The sequence below is a fragment of the Entelurus aequoreus genome, linkage group LG04 (assembly GCF_033978785.1).
Source record: "Entelurus aequoreus isolate RoL-2023_Sb linkage group LG04, RoL_Eaeq_v1.1, whole genome shotgun sequence".
Taxonomy (NCBI): Eukaryota; Metazoa; Chordata; class Actinopteri; order Syngnathiformes; family Syngnathidae; genus Entelurus; species Entelurus aequoreus.
In genome coordinates this window covers 64,011,040-64,030,888 of record NC_084734.1, presented here as the reverse complement: position 1 = coordinate 64,030,888, position 19,849 = coordinate 64,011,040, and the positions used below count along the sequence as shown (strand labels likewise).

The 19,849-nt window shown below is 40.6% G+C and overlaps 1 protein-coding gene across 1 annotated transcript in view; it reads right to left on the bottom strand.

Annotated features, from left to right (window-relative positions):
* Positions 1–19,849, bottom strand: part of LOC133649218 (AF4/FMR2 family member 2-like) — a 277,314-nt gene that overhangs the window by 45,110 nt on the left and 212,355 nt on the right. Inside the window, exons 14-18 of the mRNA XM_062046050.1 lie at positions 15,695–15,910; positions 11,526–11,727; positions 8,971–10,017; positions 8,767–8,882; positions 337–562 (exon numbers count right to left, since the gene is read on the bottom strand). Of these exons, the coding sequence (XP_061902034.1) occupies positions 337–562; positions 8,767–8,882; positions 8,971–10,017; positions 11,526–11,727; positions 15,695–15,910 (1,807 nt within the window). The remainder of the gene's footprint in view (positions 1–336; positions 563–8,766; positions 8,883–8,970; positions 10,018–11,525; positions 11,728–15,694; positions 15,911–19,849) is intronic.

Genomic DNA, 19,849 nt, shown 5'->3' with positions numbered 1-19,849 from the left:
TATTATTTGATATTTTACGGTAATGTGTTAATAATTTCACACATAAGTCGCTCCTGAGTATAAGTCGCACCCCCGGCCAAACTATGAAAAAAACTGCGACTTATAGTCCGAAAAATACGGTACTCTTAATTCCCCACATATTAAATCAGTGGAATGCATTATTCAAATTTAATAAACGAAATCAACAATACTATTGATTTGGAACTTTTAACATATAAATACATTAAAAAAATAATTCAAATAAATATATATTTATTACGCTATATATATTTTTAAAATGTTTTATGTGCGATATTCATAAGCAATTTAATTGAGCATGCTAAAGTTGAGACTTACACTTGGAGCATTGTTTCTTGCGTGTGATAATGCTTTGCTTTCTCCTCTCCTGTGTCTGTGTACCGAGGAAATGGGGCAGGGGAGCGTCCCAGTGGCTCCGCCCTCCTGGCTGAGCGATGAACTGCCCTCACAGCTCTTTTTATGCGGGGGCTCTTCAGAGAGGGGTGAAAGAAGTGGAGGAAGTAGCTTCTCATCGTGCCGCCAGGACTGTTTCCTGCTCAGAGATCTGCGGAACACACACACATACGGGCAAACACACACGTACACACAATTAATATTGCAACAACATTGCAATATTGGATGTCGCGGGATTTGGAAATGTAACCTTGTAATGTTTGAGTTTCTTGCAGTAATGTGGATGAGATAGACAAATCATTATTATTCAAGTCGTTATTATTACCCATCCAATATTAACAATTCCTCAATTTGTGATGCATTGTTAATATTTGAGTGTGCTTGTAAGCGTAGTCGCATATTAACCAGCGTGGGTGGTACTTACCTTTACATAGTTATATTGACTTCAAGCTAAATTAACAAATGCATGGTGGAAGACAATGTGACCCCCATGGGCATACTTAATGGCAGTATGGACACAGGAGACAGTGATCGGCCAGACGACTGTACCAGAAAACTTTCTGCACAAGCTGGTAGTCAAATCAACAGACAGCAAGACAAGATGTTGGCGCACAACTTAAATGCAGTGAGCACAACAGTCGGCTGACCAATGCTGACTGATGGCCAACTAATAATGGAACTTATGCAGTAAGGGGGATGATCTATGCAAATGTATTGACCATTTATTGTCAAGTGACCTACAGCGATGTACTTTACTCTTCAATGTTTGATCATGTGTAGCATCTCCGTCGGCTTACGGGCTTTTCTAGACACAAACTGTCTCTCGGCTAACTGTTATCCTTTTGGTTGAAAGCAAAAATTCGGGTGACAAGCTGCTGGTTGGCTCTGCGGATGCAACACAAAACACAATAAGAAATCATCCGGTGTTGACTTTGCCAATGTTAGCTTATAGCAACTTTGTTTTTCAACCGTGGCAACAAAGACAGCGAGTGTAAAGGAGAGTGCTAAGAAAAAAAAAAAAGTGGATGATATTCATTAAATTAAAGAAACAAATCATCAGAAACATGACAGAGCAAGTAGCTGACACGGCAAAGCAGTTTGACCAAATCACATGTAGACTGCACCACTCTGAAGCAGAATAATGCCAGCTAAGGGCAATAAAATTGGATCTAAACGGCGAACATTTATCTATGAAATTATGGAGATGCTGATGATGGTGTGTTTGACTGAGAAGCAGCTGGAAGGAACTACCCTGAAAGTCCACTCTCGAAAGTAAACACTGTACATTATTATTACATTACTTCATAAAACTACTGTACTTGTGTGTACTACATTCCATTGCATTGTTTTCATACAATAGTTCTTATCTAAAAGTTAGTTTTCTTTTTAAAAGGCATGTCACATGTTAAAATGTAGTTTTTCGAGCTACGAGCTGTTTCACGGAACCAATTAAACTTGTATTCCGAGGTGCCACTGTTGGTAGGAATTAACAACAGCAATACTCCAATTATTTATAGGGTTTATAGCAAACTGTTGATCAGAAAAAAATGCATGTTCTAGCAATGAGAGTCGAAACCCGGTTCTTGTTCAGAACCGGGTCCAAGTGTATCACTTTTTTGGAATCACTTGCCATTTTGTCGAGTGGTTCTCTTAACGGTTCTTCCGGGTAGGGATGACGTCATTACGCAACGTGCGTAGTGACATCAGACAGCAACATGGCGTGTTCCCGGCCGGAAAAAGCGCATCAAAGTTTGCCAACATTTTACTCAAAAAGATTGCAACAGCGCTACTTTTAATAATTCCGAGGTTGCTATTTCATCAAGAGGGGGACATACGAGCAATATGCTGAAACATTTGAACACACAGCATTCTATGAATGTCGCATTCATGAACCACGCCGATCTCATCGCAATGTTAGCGCTATTATCTGTTAAATTTAAATGAATGCCTTCTCATTTAGATGAGCATGAGGAGACATGTTCTGACCGGTTTGGAGGTGCGCAGTAACAGCTCCAGTTCACGTCTGCTGGTAGCTTTCACCGTGGCAGGGAACAGTACCACTCGGCCAGGAACGACGAATGTCAGCGAGCAGTGACTAAGTTTATAGTCAAAAGCTTACAACAATTTGACACATAGATGCTCCTTCGGTAGGTGAATATTCAATCGTAGTCAGAGAAAAGTTGCATATTTTCCTCCAACCACATTTTTCTCAGTCATAATATTATACTGGTGGAACTCATGAAATTAGAATATTGTGTAATAGTCCATTCATGTCAGCAATTAACTTCAAATGTGAAACTAATATGTGATATTAACTCATTACATGCAACGTGAGATATGTCAAGCCTCTATTTAATTTAACTTTGATGATCATAGCTTACAGTTTAAAACAAACAAAACACCACATTTTCTGAGATTTTCAATTCAAGGTTTTCAAAAGCTGTAAGCAATAAACATCAACATTATAACGAAATACATTTTTGAAATATCTAGTGTTGCATGCCATGATCACATGTCATTTTATTTGTTTCACCTTGTAAATCCAAACAAACCTGTAGTATATTGAATGGTATATTTTCTAAGTAGAAGACAAAGATTCTTAAAAGTTTTAAAAATGTCACAAAATGTTACATTCTTGTGTAATCTACACATATTTTATTTTGTTAAATTCTCCAGATTTTTTAAAACTTTATTTTCAGAAGTTTTTTTTCTATGGGTTGTGCCTCTTCAAACCTCACTGTTGGCTTTGTAGAGCCATGTTAGCTCTAAACTAAACAAAATTAATGCTCATCCATCAAATTGTTATCTTTTCCCCCCAAATAAGAATCGATAAGAGAACCAATAAAGAACCAAATCGTTAAGCAGAATAAAAATAAAAATCGTATCAATTCCCTAGCACAGGGGTCGGCAACCTTTACCACTCAAAGAGCCATTTTGGCAAGTTTCACAAATTAAAGAAAATAATGGGAGCCACAAAAGAAAAATTTTAATTTAAAATGAAAAACAACGCATACAAAGCTTAAATTGCTTTGTGCTATGTTAACCAGGGGTCTCAGACACACGCACCGGCACGCACCTTAATATGGAAATTTGATGTTAGCGCGGTCCGCGAGTTTTGAATGAATGGCGTTTGATAGCGTCATACTTGCCAATCCTGTCATTATTTCCGGTCGACTCCCGAATATCAGGGCGTGATGGCACTGCTTTTGGAGCCCACTACAGTCTGCCAGAACAGTGTGCCTGCTCGACCACATGTAGAATGCAGCTTCAGCTTGCTCACGTAAGTGACAGCAAGGCGTACTACTTCAACAGCCACACAGCTTACACTGACGGTAGCCGTACAATAACAACTTTAACACTGTTACGTTACAAATATGCGCCACACTTTGAACCCACACCAAAAAAGAATGACAAACACATTTCTGGTGAACATCTGCACTGTAACACAACATAAACACAACACAATAAATACCCAGAATCCCATGCAGCCCTAACTCTTCCGCTCAACCGACGCACGGAGGGGGGGAGGGTTGATGTGTGGGGGGGTTTGGTGGTAGCGGGGGTGTATAATCTAGACCGGAAGAGTTAGGGCTGCATGGGATTCTGGGTATTGGTTGTGTTGTGTTACACTACCGTCAGTGTAAGCTGTGTGGCTGATGAGTAAGTATGCTTTGCTGTCTCCTACGTGTGCAAGTTCAAGCTACATACAACATGTGGCCGGGTTGGCACGCTGTTAGTAAATGCTGTAGAGGACAATTACTGCAGTGCATTTAGGGCATGCCCTTTATTTAGTGATTAGAGTGAAAATAAGATTATAATTGCCCTTGGAGATTTCTTCGACAGGCATTGAGATCCACAAGTCTCCTGGGAAAATTGGGGGGTCGGCAAGTATGCAGCTGAGCCGCATCAGAGTGGTCAAAGAGCCGCATGCGGCTCCGGAGCCGCGGGTTGCCGACCCCTGCCCTAGCAGGTTCCAATAAACTAATGTGAAATTTTAGACAATTTTGAATGAAAATAAAAGGAAAATAAAAAAAAGTTGAAGTCACAATGATAGTCACACACACACTGGGTGTGGTGAAATGCATCCTCTGCATTTGACCCATCCCCATGTTCACCCCCTGGGAGGTGAGGGGAGCAGTGAGCAGCAGCGTGCGCCGCGCTTGGGAATCATTTGGTTATTTAACCCCCATTTCCAACCCTTGATGCTGAGTGCCAAGCAGGAAGGCAATGGGTCCCATTTCTATAGTCTTTGGTATGACTCGGCCGGGGTTTTGAACTCACGACCTCCCACTCTCAGGGCGGACACTCTAACCACAAGTCCACTGAGCTAACCTTCTTTGAAACTGAAACAAAAAAAGTCTCTTACAAACACTAAATGAAAATATGAGCTCTTGTCTTGAGGATCTCTTCTCCCTTCAACCACACTGTTTATCCAAGATTTAACATACTGATGGGGACAGTTTTGTTGGAATAATGGCATACTTTTAAAGAATATTCATGTACGATGGTATTTTTTTATCACTTTAAAACAACTATATGTATTCAAAGATATGCAAAAATATTCTGAAGTTGATAACGCAAACATGTTCAGTGCTTTGTTAATTATTGCATTATGTATTCATTTCATATGTTGTTGAATGATGAGTTTCTCTGTAAGTAGTAGTTTCTTCTCCTCCATGGTAAACCACAGATGATTAGTCTCTCAGTTGCCTTATTGTAGCTCCTGTGACTCATATTGTTTGCAACACCATAGATAATATTTTTATGTTTTTCCTCTCACTAGAAGCTCTGGGGGGTTGATGCAATGTGAAAGTTGCTGAGCTCGCAGAACAGCACCGCAGGCCTAGACATTAGTGATAATATACAAAACCTGAGAGACAAAACTAATTAGTTGCTGTGTGTGTGTGTGTGTGTGTGTGTGTGCGGGCTATGGCTATGTGAGTGTTCAGAATAATGGATGTGAGCAAGTGTGTACGACTATGCTAATGTGCTGTTGTGTGCGTGTGCGTTTGTGCGTGTATTCCAAGGCCCTCATACATCTTTCAAAGCGATAACTAAGACTAAATTGCAGCCTTTTCGCACAAAATGACCACGTTATATCTGCCAAATATTGTGGTACAGTGCAATACTCGGCCAGTTGTGAACATCTTTTTGGCTTTCATAACTACAAAGCTGCTTTTTCCAAATACTAATTTTCAGCCATTAATTTATATTGAGATGATTTCACGGACCAAGCCGTGATAATTTGTCCAAAAAGTCACAGATTAGAAACTGCTGAAAGACTCTGAGTCGAGTAATCACATAAGGCAGTTTACAGCTACTATAAAAAGCCTCTTGGGTGAAATACAGACAATCCGCACACTGAGACGTCTGGCGCATGATGCAGAGGGTTCAATTCCAGGTCAGCCTAACTTTTCTTTCTTGCTGTATAATCTGAGATAGGGATGAGATGTAGGGTAAACATTTTCATCTGCCACGTTAACTCTTATGCAGAGCGGCACTCATCTTATTCTGATGTACAAGACCATCATACATCATTTTTTAAAGTCACTGTGTAATTTGTACTCCACTGCGCTTTCATTAACATTTAAATATAAACCTCTGTAATCATGAAGAAAACAGACGGTGGGCGATCACAGTGACTCCTTTTCTATATGTAGATCCGAGTCAACACAGACCAGGGCTTGAGTTGGAGACCTTATGGCGATTGGTCATGGGTCAGAGCTGCATAGAGACACTTCAGCCCACCTCAATCAGTTACGTGCTGGTGGTTATCAGGTTATTGTAACGACAAATTGGGTATAAATGAATGCATATTGCAATAATGCAATAATATCAGAACTCTAAAATGATTACAAAACTCAGCTGCACGCGTGCTGACGAGGACCAGAGGGCGGGAGCGCATTACATCAGTTTTAAAGTAGCATTAAAGTCCAATTTAGGGTCTATTTTAAAGTTATTTTATTAGTTTTCAAATGTCCTAATGGCCTTGCACCCTCTTATGTATCTGAAATGATTTTACCATATCAACCCTCACGGATCCTGACATGCTCTGGCACCGGCCTTTTACCTGAACAAAAATATATGACACTTTTGCTCCAATTTTTCATGAGTTGTGTTATGAGTCACGCTCCTGCTGCCTCTCATCCTGCTGTGCGCACTGCGGGCCACTCCCACGGGCGTTCCCTTTCGGATGCTGGAGCGCCTCCGCGCGGCTGCAAGCAATCAGCAATCAACACACCTGCCCCTGACGAGCAACCAGCCTTCAGAAGCCAGCGCGTCTTGAGATCCAGTGCCAGAACGTAGCTTCTCGTACCCGTACAGTAAGCCAACACGTCTCCAGCCTTCTCGCATGTGCTATCTCTCTCTCTCTGTGTTCCCTCCCCGTCGTGTTCACTGTTTCTCGTGTTGTGTCGTCCTCCAGCTTCCCGTCGCCCTTCCTCGTTGTCGAGCTGTGTGTCCCGTCTTCCTGAACTCACTCTGGAGCTCCTCTTGCCTCTCTGGACTTCGGCCTCACGCCTGCCCACTGACCACGACCCCTCGCTCCTGTCCTTGACCATCCGCCTTGCCTTTCGACTTCCGAGCCTGCTTTGCCCTCTTTGGACTTCCGCCTCAATCCCAACATGCACCCTCAACACCCTCTGGTAACCACGCTCATATAAATACCACACAAAGTCAAACAGGTAGGGCTGAACATAAATGTGTCTAAAACACAAGTGATGCGCATTAATGCCACTCCAGACGTACCAATCACAGTGAATGAACATGCTCTCGACTATGTTGAGGACCTTACCTATCTGGGAAGTCTCGTCAGTAGGGACAACTCTGCACAAAAGGACATTAGAGCAAGACTCGGAAAGGCACAGGGTGCTTTTGCTAGGCTACACACCATCTGGAAGTACAAGCAATATGTGGAACAATTTCCCTTGTGGATCATTAAAGTTTGTCTAAGTCTAAGTCAAAGTCAATATAGCTTAAGAACAAAGGTCCGATTTTACAACAGTAATGTAAAATCTGTATTGTTGTATGGCTTGGAGTGCTGGCGAGTTACATCCTACGACATGAAAAAAGTCGAAGCCTTCCACAATGGATGCCTCAGGAAACTCTGTCAAATCTTCTGGCCCGAGAAAATATCCAATGCACATCTATACAAGAAGACCAAGTGCAACAGTGTGGTGCTAGAGATGAAATGCTGCCGATTCCAATGGCTTGGGCATGTTTTCAGGATGGACCAAGACCGCATCCCCAAGATCGCACTACGTTGGACTCCACCTAGGAAAAGGAAGCTAGGCCGGCCCAAGAACACGTGGCGGCGTACGGTGACAGCTGAGCTGAAGGAGTTGAATCTAACCTGGGGCGAGGCAGAGCATGTTGCTCAAGACAAGTCCAGATGAAGGCAGATCGTCGAAGCTTTATGTCCCATCAGGGACGAAGAGGATTAAGAAGTGACACTACATATCTTTGGATTAATCACACACCTTACGCACATAAGAGCTAACAACGTCACTGCCTCCATGCCGTCTTCTTCTCCCGCTGCACCGTCACAAGTTGAACTCAAAGATCTAAAACTTTTACTATTTATACAAAATACCTATTCCTCTCAAATATTGTTCACAAATATGTTATAATATGTTATGTTATAAATATGTCTAAATCTGTGTTAGTGAACATTTTATTTCTTTGCCAAGATAATCCATCCTACCTCACAGACTTGTTTGGGGGAAGTATGAAGGAAGGCAAGATTCTTTATAAATATCTTCGCCATGCCTCTATGGTTTGATTTCAAATACACAAAATTGGGTATCATCAGGTAAGAAAAGTTGTTTTTGCATAAAGGTCCTCTTTAAGTAATTTTCTAGAATGTGACTTCTACCAAAGTCCATCCATCCATCCATCCATTTTCTACCGCTTGTCCCTCTCGGGGGGTGCTGGAGCCTATCCCAGCTGCTTTCAGGCAAAAGACGGGGTACACCCTGTACAAGTCTCCACCTCATCACAGGGCCAACACAGATAGACAGACAACATTCACACTCACATTCACACACTAGGGCCAATTTAGTGTTGCCAATCAACCTATCCCCAGGTGCATGTCTTTGGAGGTGCCCCGGAGGGAACCCACACAGTCACAGGGAGAACATGCAAACTCCACACAGAAAGATCCCGAGGCCAGGATCGAACGCAGGACCTTCGTATTGTGAGGCACACATACTAACCCCATTTTTCCACCGTGCTGCCCTCTACCAAAGTCATGGTCACATATTTTTACTCAAGTATTTTTTTTCAAGTACTTTCTGCAAGACAGCTGTTAAAGAGTTCCTCCTAGTGTGTGCTGAACTGCTGACTGTCAATACTTACTCCACAGAGCTGTTTTTGTGGTTGTGTATTGGAGAAATGCAGGGTGGGAGTAGCTGACAGTCTTTGTCCAATTGAAGCTTTTTATTGCTGTTGATGGAAGGTTCACTGTGGTCCGACTGGGAAAATAAGGAAGACAGGACATTGATATGAGTAAGAAAAAAGAGGTTGTGTAAGGAAAAAAATAAAAATACAACAACTGTACACCTTGTGTTTCCTCTTGCTCTTGCTCGTGTGCTTTTCTGCAAGGACAACCATGTTGCCAGTTGCTTGCCTCCTGTGTTTTCCTCCACTGTCCCCCCTTTCTGTCCTCCCAGGTAGCCTTGGAAGACTTTTCTCCTGCACACAGTGGTTGTCCAGAAATCCAAGACCCTGACATAATTTTTCTCTTCTTCCTTCTGTCGCCTTGTCCCTCGCTCCTAAATTGAACCTCTCTCGCTCCTCTCTGTCAGCCTGCCTGTCCCTCTCTGTAAATCTGTCCCTGTCACCTTGCCTCTCTGTGTCCTGCACTAATGCCTCATTTTCTTCCCCCAGCTTCTCCCCTTTAGCTAACTTCTGTCTTTGTCTGGGCCCTTGCCATTCTCTGTCACCCTGTTTTTGTCTCTCCCTGTCAGACACCACCGCCTTTTCCCCTGGTCTTTCACACCCTCTTCCTTCAGTTCTGTCCCTTTCCATCATCCCCACCAGGGATATTTGACCAAAACCTCGTCCAGGCACCCTGTCAAGCAAACTCAGGTCAATTTTCACCCACAGACTCTGTATCTCCTGGTATTCCCTAAGTGGGGAAATGGGCAGATCTTGTCCAATGTTCAAGTGTGGTGGCACAGACTCCAAGTCTTTGCAAGGTCCACCTAACCCTCCAGGATCAGGAACCGAGGTACCAAATGAAGCATTTATGTTGCTAATGCTCAGCGTATTAGCGCTACTACCACTCCCAGTGACACCACTGCTGATGCTACTAGTGCTACTATTAATGGTAGTGGTCACATTGCTACTATCTCGAACACAAAGTCCCTTCCCTCCAAAGGCTCCCAGACCTCCCATTCCGAAACATGGCAGAGGAGGAGTGTACGAGTTGGACAGAGTCTGTGTGTTAATTGCGGTACGTGTCGACGGAGGCGGCAAAGCAGGGTTTTTGATGGTTTCCTCCAAATCAGACTGGCATTCGGAAGAAGAGGATGAAGAATCTGTTTCCACAAACTCTCTAGACTTGGGTGTGATTTTGCTACTCGGGCCTCTGTGCTTTCTTTTTTCCTGTTTGAACAAAAAGAAAAACAAATATGATTGTCAAATTGGCTTACAAGTTTCCCTCCGCACCAGCCGATGAATAACAAAAATACAATGTAGTTTTTTTTGCAAGTTTATGCCAATATAGTATGCCATCTGCTGCACTGGAGCTAAGTATAATTTACTGCGTGTGATAATATAATGCAAATTAGGCACAACGCTTTGCCAGCATGTTTTACTGGTCTGTGAAACACAACATGATTTGGCTTGCTAATGTTTGAATGCCAGTAATAATCACAGCACACGTGTCTCACAATTGAGCACATGGAGTCTGATGTCTGTCACATGCAAATTAAGAAGCAAATAAATCATCAACAGACAAAGTTGACAGAATTCTATCAGTGGACATTATCATTCTGTTCTAATTTTCAAGACATGTCATATATAAACTTCATATCCTTAAATCTAATGTTTTCAATACATTTATATATACAGTACAGGCCAAAAGTTTGGACACACCTTCTCATTTCAATGGGTTTTCTTTATTTTCATGGCTATACATTGTAGATTGTCACTGAAGGCATCAAAGCTATGACACCTGTAAAGTGACAACCCTTTCAGGTTACTACCTCTTGAAGTTCATCGAGAGAATGCCAGGAGTGTGCAAAACAGTAATCAGAGCAAAGGGTGGCTATTTTGAAGAAACTAGAATATAAAACATTTTTTCAGTTATTTCACCTTTTTTTGTTAAGTACATAACTCCACATGTGTCATGAAAATAAAGAAAACTAATTGAATGAGAAGGTGTGTACTGTACATTAGAATACCTTCCTGACAAAACTCTCACTGGGGATTGAACCCTGTATGTCTGTATTACAAGAACAGGAACAAAAAGACACAGTAATATTCAAATGTACGTTTTTTATTTGAACTTCTAATAAAACAGTGACAGCTGTTAAATTCTGTTGACAGATGTGCTGCTCTTTGCTTTTTGTTGAGGTCATACGTTTTATTTTGCAATGTTGCTTTTGCTTCTTATTTTTAATTTCCTGAGCCAACAAACACAAAGCCCTAAAGGTGAGCTAAGATCACAAAATGACAAACTGTCAGTGCTGCGTAAAGCGATTGTTACTTCCTCTATTTTCTTTTAACTGAGCTTACATTTATCTTTGACACATTAGCATTCTTGAGGGATTTTATTGGATGAGTTAAATTCTACATATTTTGTGTTTTGGTTACATATCACCCTTTTCTTCACCCGAGGACAACAACAGTAAAAGTCTGATCTCTTGCTATGAATAAAGCCAGTGCAATATTGTGTGTTTGCATTTCCATCTTGTAAATAATATAATATATTTTGCTATTTGACTGTCTCTCTACTTTATATTGTTCCATAAATCCATGAGTTATGCATTAATAAAACTATCTAAAATTGACAGCAATGAAATACTCATTCAATATCATAAAAATACACTTTTGTCTGCCAAGGCCTAATAAACCAGAGGTGATGGAAACACACACATGCACAAACTAACCTGATTTACACTGACAGTGGGTGTTGGCACAGTGGTTTGCTGTAGTGCTACCGGGGTTGCAACTGTGTTGTTTGGCATGGTGGCACCGCGAGGTTCTTTCCTGGGTGCCGTTTTCCCACTCGGGGGCTTAGTCCTTGGCCTAGACGGATTCTGATGCTCCAAGGAGGATAGAGGGAATAGGTCCTTTTCCCTCGCAGCAGGGCTAATGAGGAGACAATAACACATAGAGACGATATGCAAAAACATTAAAAAAAACCCCAGATATACTCTCAATGGACAGTTCATTAGGTACCCTTGTGTAATTCAACGACATTGTATCCAAGAACGGTGAAACATACTGCCTGTAATATGCTGAGTGTGGATAGTATAGTGGTTAAGTTACCTCTTTAGCTACAAGAGGGGGTCGTAATACACTATTATTTATGAGTTATCTCATGTGATTAATCATAAACTATTATTGTTTTAATCATGTATTTATCATACAATTCGTTTTGACCGTGCATGCTCCTTTACCTTGACTGCGGATGGTTACCTGAAAAGCGTGGGTTGTTATGTGGTCAGTGATTAGGTCAATGCATACGTCAGTGCAAAGATGAGTGACTGGTGTGCTCACTGGCAAATCTCATTTCCAAATACAGCCTGATGAGACTTTGCTTAAAACTGTTACCAAGGTTTGAGCAAATACATGTAGTGCATTCAAGTACTGTAACTGACAATAAAATTGGATTTGTATTCAAATACTAATATTTGATGTATCTTTGGACAGCACTAATTTTTAGAAACAGCAGTCAGTAACTACACACAAAAACTACTAAATATTTTGTAAAATGTACAGCTCTGTTCACTGGAAATTAAAAGACAGCTTTTGTCATGTAACTATCTGTTTCGTCAGCCTTTTTGTTTTGGATCTCTTTGAAGGACATTTTTTAAAAACACCATATTGGGAGAAATCTGAATTTTTGAAAAGAGTTTTACAATTTCCAGCTTTGTGTGAGACCGTGTATGTGTCCTGAATGATGATTGGGTGTGCGCGAGGAAGTGAAGGAAAAACTTCTTAAAGGCGTCATATTATGATGTTTTTCAACCTTTAAAACACTTTCTTGTGGTCTACATAACATGTAATGGTGGTTCTTTGTTGAAAATTTTGCATTGCTTAGGTTTTACAGACCATCTTTAAGCCGCCTTCTCTTTAGGATGCGCTGTTTTGTGTGTGGTCTTATTCATGTGCCTCCACTTCGACAGCATCTTCTCCCCATCAGCCATGTTGTACTTCTTAGCGCTTCCATACGGAGTTTAATGACAGACATAAGTTAGAACTAGAAATGGGGGAAATAATACATTTTTAGATGCATCGCAAATCGGACATGAGTGATTATAAAATTGATTAGTAAACGTCAATAATCGATAATCAATTTATTTATTGTAAATATTGTAAGGCAGACATTTCTAAAATGTGGCTGACTGCAGCGAGCCACCTCATTGAGAGTTCCAACCAGCTCTTTTATTACAGGGCATTTATGTTCCAGTTTTGCACACATTTAATATAACATAATAAATGTGATGGGAATTAATTTAACTGTTTCTTATTACAAATGCACTGTTTTAAAAGTTGCAAGTGATAAACGCTTATTTAGAAAAAAACAAAAATGTAAAACTGCATCAATATACATGAATTAAAGATGCATCAATAATCAATTTTTAATCGAATCCTATCTCCTGAATCGTAATCGTAATCGAATTGGGAGGTGGCTCTAGTTAGAACTATACACTAATTTGTATGAGAAATGGCAACAGCGGAGGATGCATGTACGAGCCAGGAACTTATTGACTTCAACGTCGGACTCCAATGGCAGACATGAGCAAAGATCCTCAGGGAAATTTCTTCCATATATGGAGATATCCACTAACGCCAACGACGCGAAAAATGTCACTAATGGGGCAAAATTCAAAGGGCTCTTTGAGAGGAAATATGAAGAAAGGCAATATTGTTTAATACATATCTCCACCATGCCTCTATGGTTTGATTTCAAATTTTAAAACTGCATGTACTGACTATTTTGTCTGTACAATTAAAACACTTTAAACGTTTATAAACTGTTAGGTTTTACATCTCTAGACTACTTTTTTTTACAGTGAAAGAGGGGAAAGCAATGACTGTTTTGATAACAAAGGTTGCTGACCCCTGGCTTAGACCATGAATGTGTGCCTAATATTTAGACGAGTGATTGTGTGGGTTAAACGTCATAGAGTTTGCATTCAGTCATACTTCATCTTTAGTGCAAAGCACAGTCAGAAGACATGCAAGAAAACGGGGGAAATAGTCAACAATATCAGGAGGTCAGACAGGGGATTATTGTTTAATTTTTACAAATCTTTTTTTATTAACCAAGATGAGGATCAACACGGGACTCCAGGCAATTTGACAGAATTATTAAACAGCTGCTAGGAAGCTCAGTGATCCTTTGAATGTGTGGATCATAGCAGATTAGCGCAAAGCCAATAATGGGTGTAATTATTTTTTTATTTGCCTATTTTCTACCCAAATCAGGGAACATTTCACTAGCATTCAAATAAAAGCTAAGGTTGAATTAGATTATTTTTAGTTTCTTGTATTCAGACAAGTTTTTGGTACAAGAGATGGACTGACATACTGAACCTAATCAAATCTGATTTGTACTTGTTGGACGAAGCAGAAGTGAAAGTCAATTGATCACAAATACAAAGTGACATGAAGTTGCCTTTGTGACTGTTCTACTTATTTTTTTTAAGTAGATCGGCTTTAGTAAGGCAAAGTCTTCTGGTATTTAAGCTGGATTTCTTTGCAAAAACAATGATTATTGGCAAAAAAACAACAACTTTAAAATGCCAATCACATGGTCGTTTACAACTGGACGCAAAGGGCCTGATCTACTAACATCAAGCGTGGGCAATTGATAACAATTACAAATAATAAATGACAAATTTGCATGTACTTATACCAGCTGTTACCATGGAGACACTCATTTTCCTCCACATTCTTGTGATGATGCTCACCAACCTGTGCTGCTTTGCTATGTTGTTGAACATGCAACACATGACATTAACATGCACAACACTTTATGCAATCTAATATCACAATCTGGGCAACAGCACGCCTAAGTTATGGGAATGCACTGGAAGGATGCTGCAAAATGTTTTTTTCATATAATAGAAACATTAACAGGAGATATATCAAAAATATATCTCCGGTGTAAAAAAAACCCACAACATTAAAAACGCTAGCAGAAATCATTTTGGTGTTCATTTGTCTGCCTCGGATAGAATTGCTGGACAGACGATATATATCAATCATTTCAATTCTGACAGAAATATGTCGATTGTCGACACAATCGTGGAACAGTCATTCTCCCCAACGTCTGTCATATTTCAGAGATCGCCTTCTTCTGACAGCAGCAAGGCCATTTGTACGTATCTGTGCCAGTTTGCACACACATTCCAGACGTGCTAAATATAGATGCCAAACAGTGGCCGTATAATGGTTTTAGGAATGATACATCACATTACATGTGCTAAATGATTATATTTCCTCCTCCTACTATTGTGGTAATAATTATATACCCTGCATACAAAGTACATGAAAACAGGTACGTTAAATGGATTGCACTTTATGTTTTGCTCATTGAAATGACACAATCTTCTGCGCAAGTGCTTAGTAGATCAGCTGTTTGTGCACAAACCTTTAATAGATCAGGCCTAAAATGTTTGTGTCTGTTGCGACCTTGTTTCGCTTTTTTGGTCGCTGGAGGGCTAGGACTGGGTCCTCGTCTTCTGAACGATGCGCTTTTGACATTTTTGTTACTCCAGAGTGCTTTTAAGTGGGTTTAATATGTTACAAAATAAGGTGGCAAAAAAAATAATTGGATCTGATGACAAACAGAAGTAATAGCAAGATGAAATATAACGCCCAAATACAGCGGTAAACAAAGAATATGGCACCAAAATCTGTCTTCTCCTTATCCTCCCTCACAGGTGTATGTGCTCTCCTGAAATGCCTAGTTATGCACACACCCATTTGCGCACACATCCACCTATACCCGTGCGACTCACACCTCCTCGAAGCAAAAGACACACCCACACACACTGGTCCTCAAGCCCCTTATTCTGTCTCGTAGAGTGTCCTTCTATCTTACCTTTGTTGATTTGCTCTGCTCCATGTCTGGCTCTGATTATCCTCCACGCTGTTCGACCTCTCTGTCCGTCTTGGCTGTTTCTTCCCTGTAGTGGTCCTTCTCTGTGTGGCGACCTCTGGTCCAGGCATCGGTCCGGGTGACAGCCTCATCTTTGACCTCTGACCTTCCGCCGATGCCTTCTGGCTGAGTTTGGCCTTCGTTTTCTCTTTGTTCGGGCTGCAAGACAGACAGACATGACTTTCCTTTGTCCTTTTTCATGTGCAACACGTAAGGACATGGAGTTGCATGTCTCATTTTCTGAAAAAAAGTGATTTTTGCAAAATTGTGTATTTTTGGTCAATATTTTAAATCTATTTGTGGGAAATCCCCCCATTCCATCTTTTTTCTCAAATGTTTTTGTCCCTCAGAGTGAATATAACTCCGTAATAATTTTAGATATGTGATAATTAGTGTTGTCCCGATACCAATATTTTGGTACCGGTACCAACATTATTTCAATACTTTTCGGTACTTTTCTAAATAAAGGGGACCACAAAAAATTGCATTATTGGCTTTATTTTAACAAAAAATCTTACGGTACATTAAACATCTGTTTCTTATTGCAAGTTTGTCCTTAAATAAAATAGTGGACCTACTAGACAACTTGTCTTTTATTAGTCTTTTATTAGTAAGTAAACAAAGATTCCTAAATTAGCTGCTGACGTATGCAGTAACATATTGTGTCATTTTCCATTCTATTATTTTGTCAACATTATTAAGGACAAGTGGTAGAAAATGAATTATTAATATACTTATTAATTTACTGTTAATATCTGCTTACTTTCTCTTCTATCTACACCTCTGTTAAAATGTAATAATCACTTATTCTATTGTTTGATACTTTACATTAGTTTTGGATGATACCACAAATTTGGGTATCAATCCGATACCAAGTCGTTACAGGATCACATATCAGTCATATTCAAAGTCCTCGTGTGTCCAGGGACATATTTCATGAGTTTATACACATAATATGAATTTTAAAAAAAGGAAAGAAGATGTGATGCCAAAAAATATCGACATAATCATAGTATCGACTAGATACGCTACTGTACTTGGTATCATTACAGTGGATGTTAGGTGTAGATCCGCCAATGGCGTTTGTTTACATTTTGACGCCGGTGAGCTACGGTGTGTAGTGAATCATGTTTAGCTATTCCTCGTCCTACAGGGACGATACTTGTAAGAAACTTACTTTATTTGTCGCCATGGAGGCGAGGACTTTTCAGAGGCGGTATAGTACCGAATATGATTCATTAGTATCGCGGTACTATACTAATACCTGTATACCGTACAACCCTAGTGATGATAAAGCATAACAAAATACAGTACAGCATACACCTTGTGTAACTATGGAAGCAAAAGCTTCAAAAACACATGTGGGCAATGAGAGATGATGCATATGTTACAGAAGTGTATGTTGGTTAATCTAACTCTGACACCTTAAGCATATGTGCTACACATCGAGTTAACCCTGAGTTGTCAACTCAATGTCTACTGCTAATCTAAAGGTGTTACAAATGGATCACCTTTCCTTAGTGATGAGTACCTACACATTTTACAATTTAAGAAGTAAACAATACCAATGGAAGAGAGACGGGGAGGGTTATTGGAGCTGGACAAATACAATACCGTAGTTTTTATTGCAAAATCAGAGGAGAATGTTGACATTAAGTGGGGCCTAGGAGGATTTAAGTTTTTTAACACATAAATGTTATTACGGTACAATGATGGATAATTGTTTTAAACATTGCTAAAACAATCATAAGGTCCATGCATTTTGGCGTGAGGTGGACATACGTAGTTGAAAATTAAATAACGCTAACAACACCGACGTGCAGAGACAAAAATGCTCTGTACCGATGATGTCGTTGTGGCTTGTGCAGCCCTTTGAGACACTTGTGATTTAGGGCTATATAAATAAACATTGATTGATTGATCGTAAAAGCAGCTTTTGTTAAATGTAGCTCTGTATCCATCTGAGAGTGTGCAGGTATACCTAAGGTTGTGACCGAGTGAATCTGTATAATATTTGTGATGTTTGTTTGTGTCAACAGACCACTACAGACTACTTAGACCTGCTCAGTGGCCTTGTGGTTAAAGTGTCCGCCCTGAGACTGGAAGGTCGTGAGTTCAAACCCCGGCTGAGTCATACCAAAGACTACAAAAATGGGACCCATTGCCTCCCTGCTTGGCACTCAGCATCAAGGGTTGAAATTGGGGGTTAAATCACCATATCATATCCGAGCGTGGCCACCGCTGCTGCTCATTGCTCCCCTCACCTCTCAGGGGGTGAACATGGGGATGGGTCAAATGCAGAGGATAATTTCACCACAGCTAGTGTGTGGGTGAGACAATCTTTGGGACTTCAACTTTAACTTTTAACAACAAAATAGCGGTGACTTTCATCTTCAAGATATGTATTTATGTATATTTTCAGAAGACAAACTATGGTATGTTCAGAGGGGGTGGAGCGTGGTTTCATTTGCAATCTGGGAAGACCTCCAGAATGGAACATCTTGCAGACATACAAAGAAAGTAGGTTGTAAAAGGGACTGTGGAGCAAAATTTACACCAAAGCATATTCAATACATTTTATCTCGCACCACAAGGAAGTGTTTTAAAATGGTAAATGGGTTATACTTGTCGAGCGCTTTTTCTATCTTCAAGGTACTCAAAGCGCTTTGACGCTATTTCCACATTCACCCATTCACACACACACATTCACTGTCAATCGGTGAGGGATGTCTTGTCTTGGTTTCTTCTGTCTTGTGAATTGCATGTTTTACTTTGAAAAGTAACTCCTCTCGTGTCAGATCACTTGCCCTTCTTTTTGTGTCATCAGTCTGACGTCATCCCTGACCCCTGATTGTTTCCACCTGTTTCCCATTACCCCCATGTGTCTTGTAAGCCCACGCCTCCCCTTGTTCTATGCCAGATTGTCTCGAGTCTTCGTGCCTCTTTAGGGTCCATGTCCATACCTTGCCTTGCCTCGTCAACTGTTTACATACCTTGATCATGAATTCCTTCGTTCCTATTTTGAGTTTTCCTTTTCTCCTCCTCAGCAGAGTGATTTTTTTGTTATTTACTTTTTCAGCTGAAGTGTCGAATCTTTCATAGCCATTGTTTCTTCCTCCTGTTGGAGTGTTTTGTGTTAATAATAAGTTTTATAGCATATACAGCGCCAATTATAGTTTGTCTTTGTTTTTGTGCTTTCCTCCTTTCGGAGTGATTTTCGGTTGTTCCTTTTTTTGGAACCTTTTTCGCCGACTACCGTAATTTCCGGACTATAAGCCGCTACTTTTTCCCCTCGTTCTGGTCCCTGCGGCTTATACAAGGGTGCGGCTTATTTACGGCCTGTTCTTCTCCGACACCGACGAAGAGGATTTCGGTGGTTTTAGTACGCAGGAGGAAGACGATGACACAATGATTAAAGACTGACTTTTCATATACCGGTAGGCTGGTTATTTTGATAACGTACAGGTGAGCACTTTGTATTACTTTGCACCGTTGTATTATTTGTACTCTGCACGAATGCTGTTCGCCATGTCAAAGATGTGAAAGTTTGATTGAATGATTGAAAGATTTATTGTTAATAAATGGGACACTTTGCGTTCCCAAACAGTCATCTCTGTCCCGACAATCCCCTCCGTGGTAGCAGGAACCCCTATATACTACGGTAATTACACATCAAAACCCTGCGGCTTATAGTCAGGTGCGGCTTATATATGGAGCAATCTGTATGTTCCCCTAAATTTAGCTGGTGCGGCTTATAGTCAGGTGCGGCTTATAGTCCGGAAATTACGGTAGTTTTGTTATTGTAGATATTGTATTACCCTGACTCTGGAGGTGAAAGGAAGCTGTCAAAATAAAAGCCTGTCGAAGTATTCCCTACTCTGCATCTGAGTCCTATCCTTTTGACCTAGCCTGACATTCACACACTGATGGCAGGAGCTGCCATGCAAGGCCCTAACCACGACCCATCAGGAGCAAGGGTGAAGTGTCTTGCTCAAAGACACAACGGACGTGACTAGGTTGGTAGAAGCTGGGGATCGAACCAGGAACCCTCAGGTTGCTGGCACGACCACGCCGTCCCTAGATTAAAATCATTGTAGG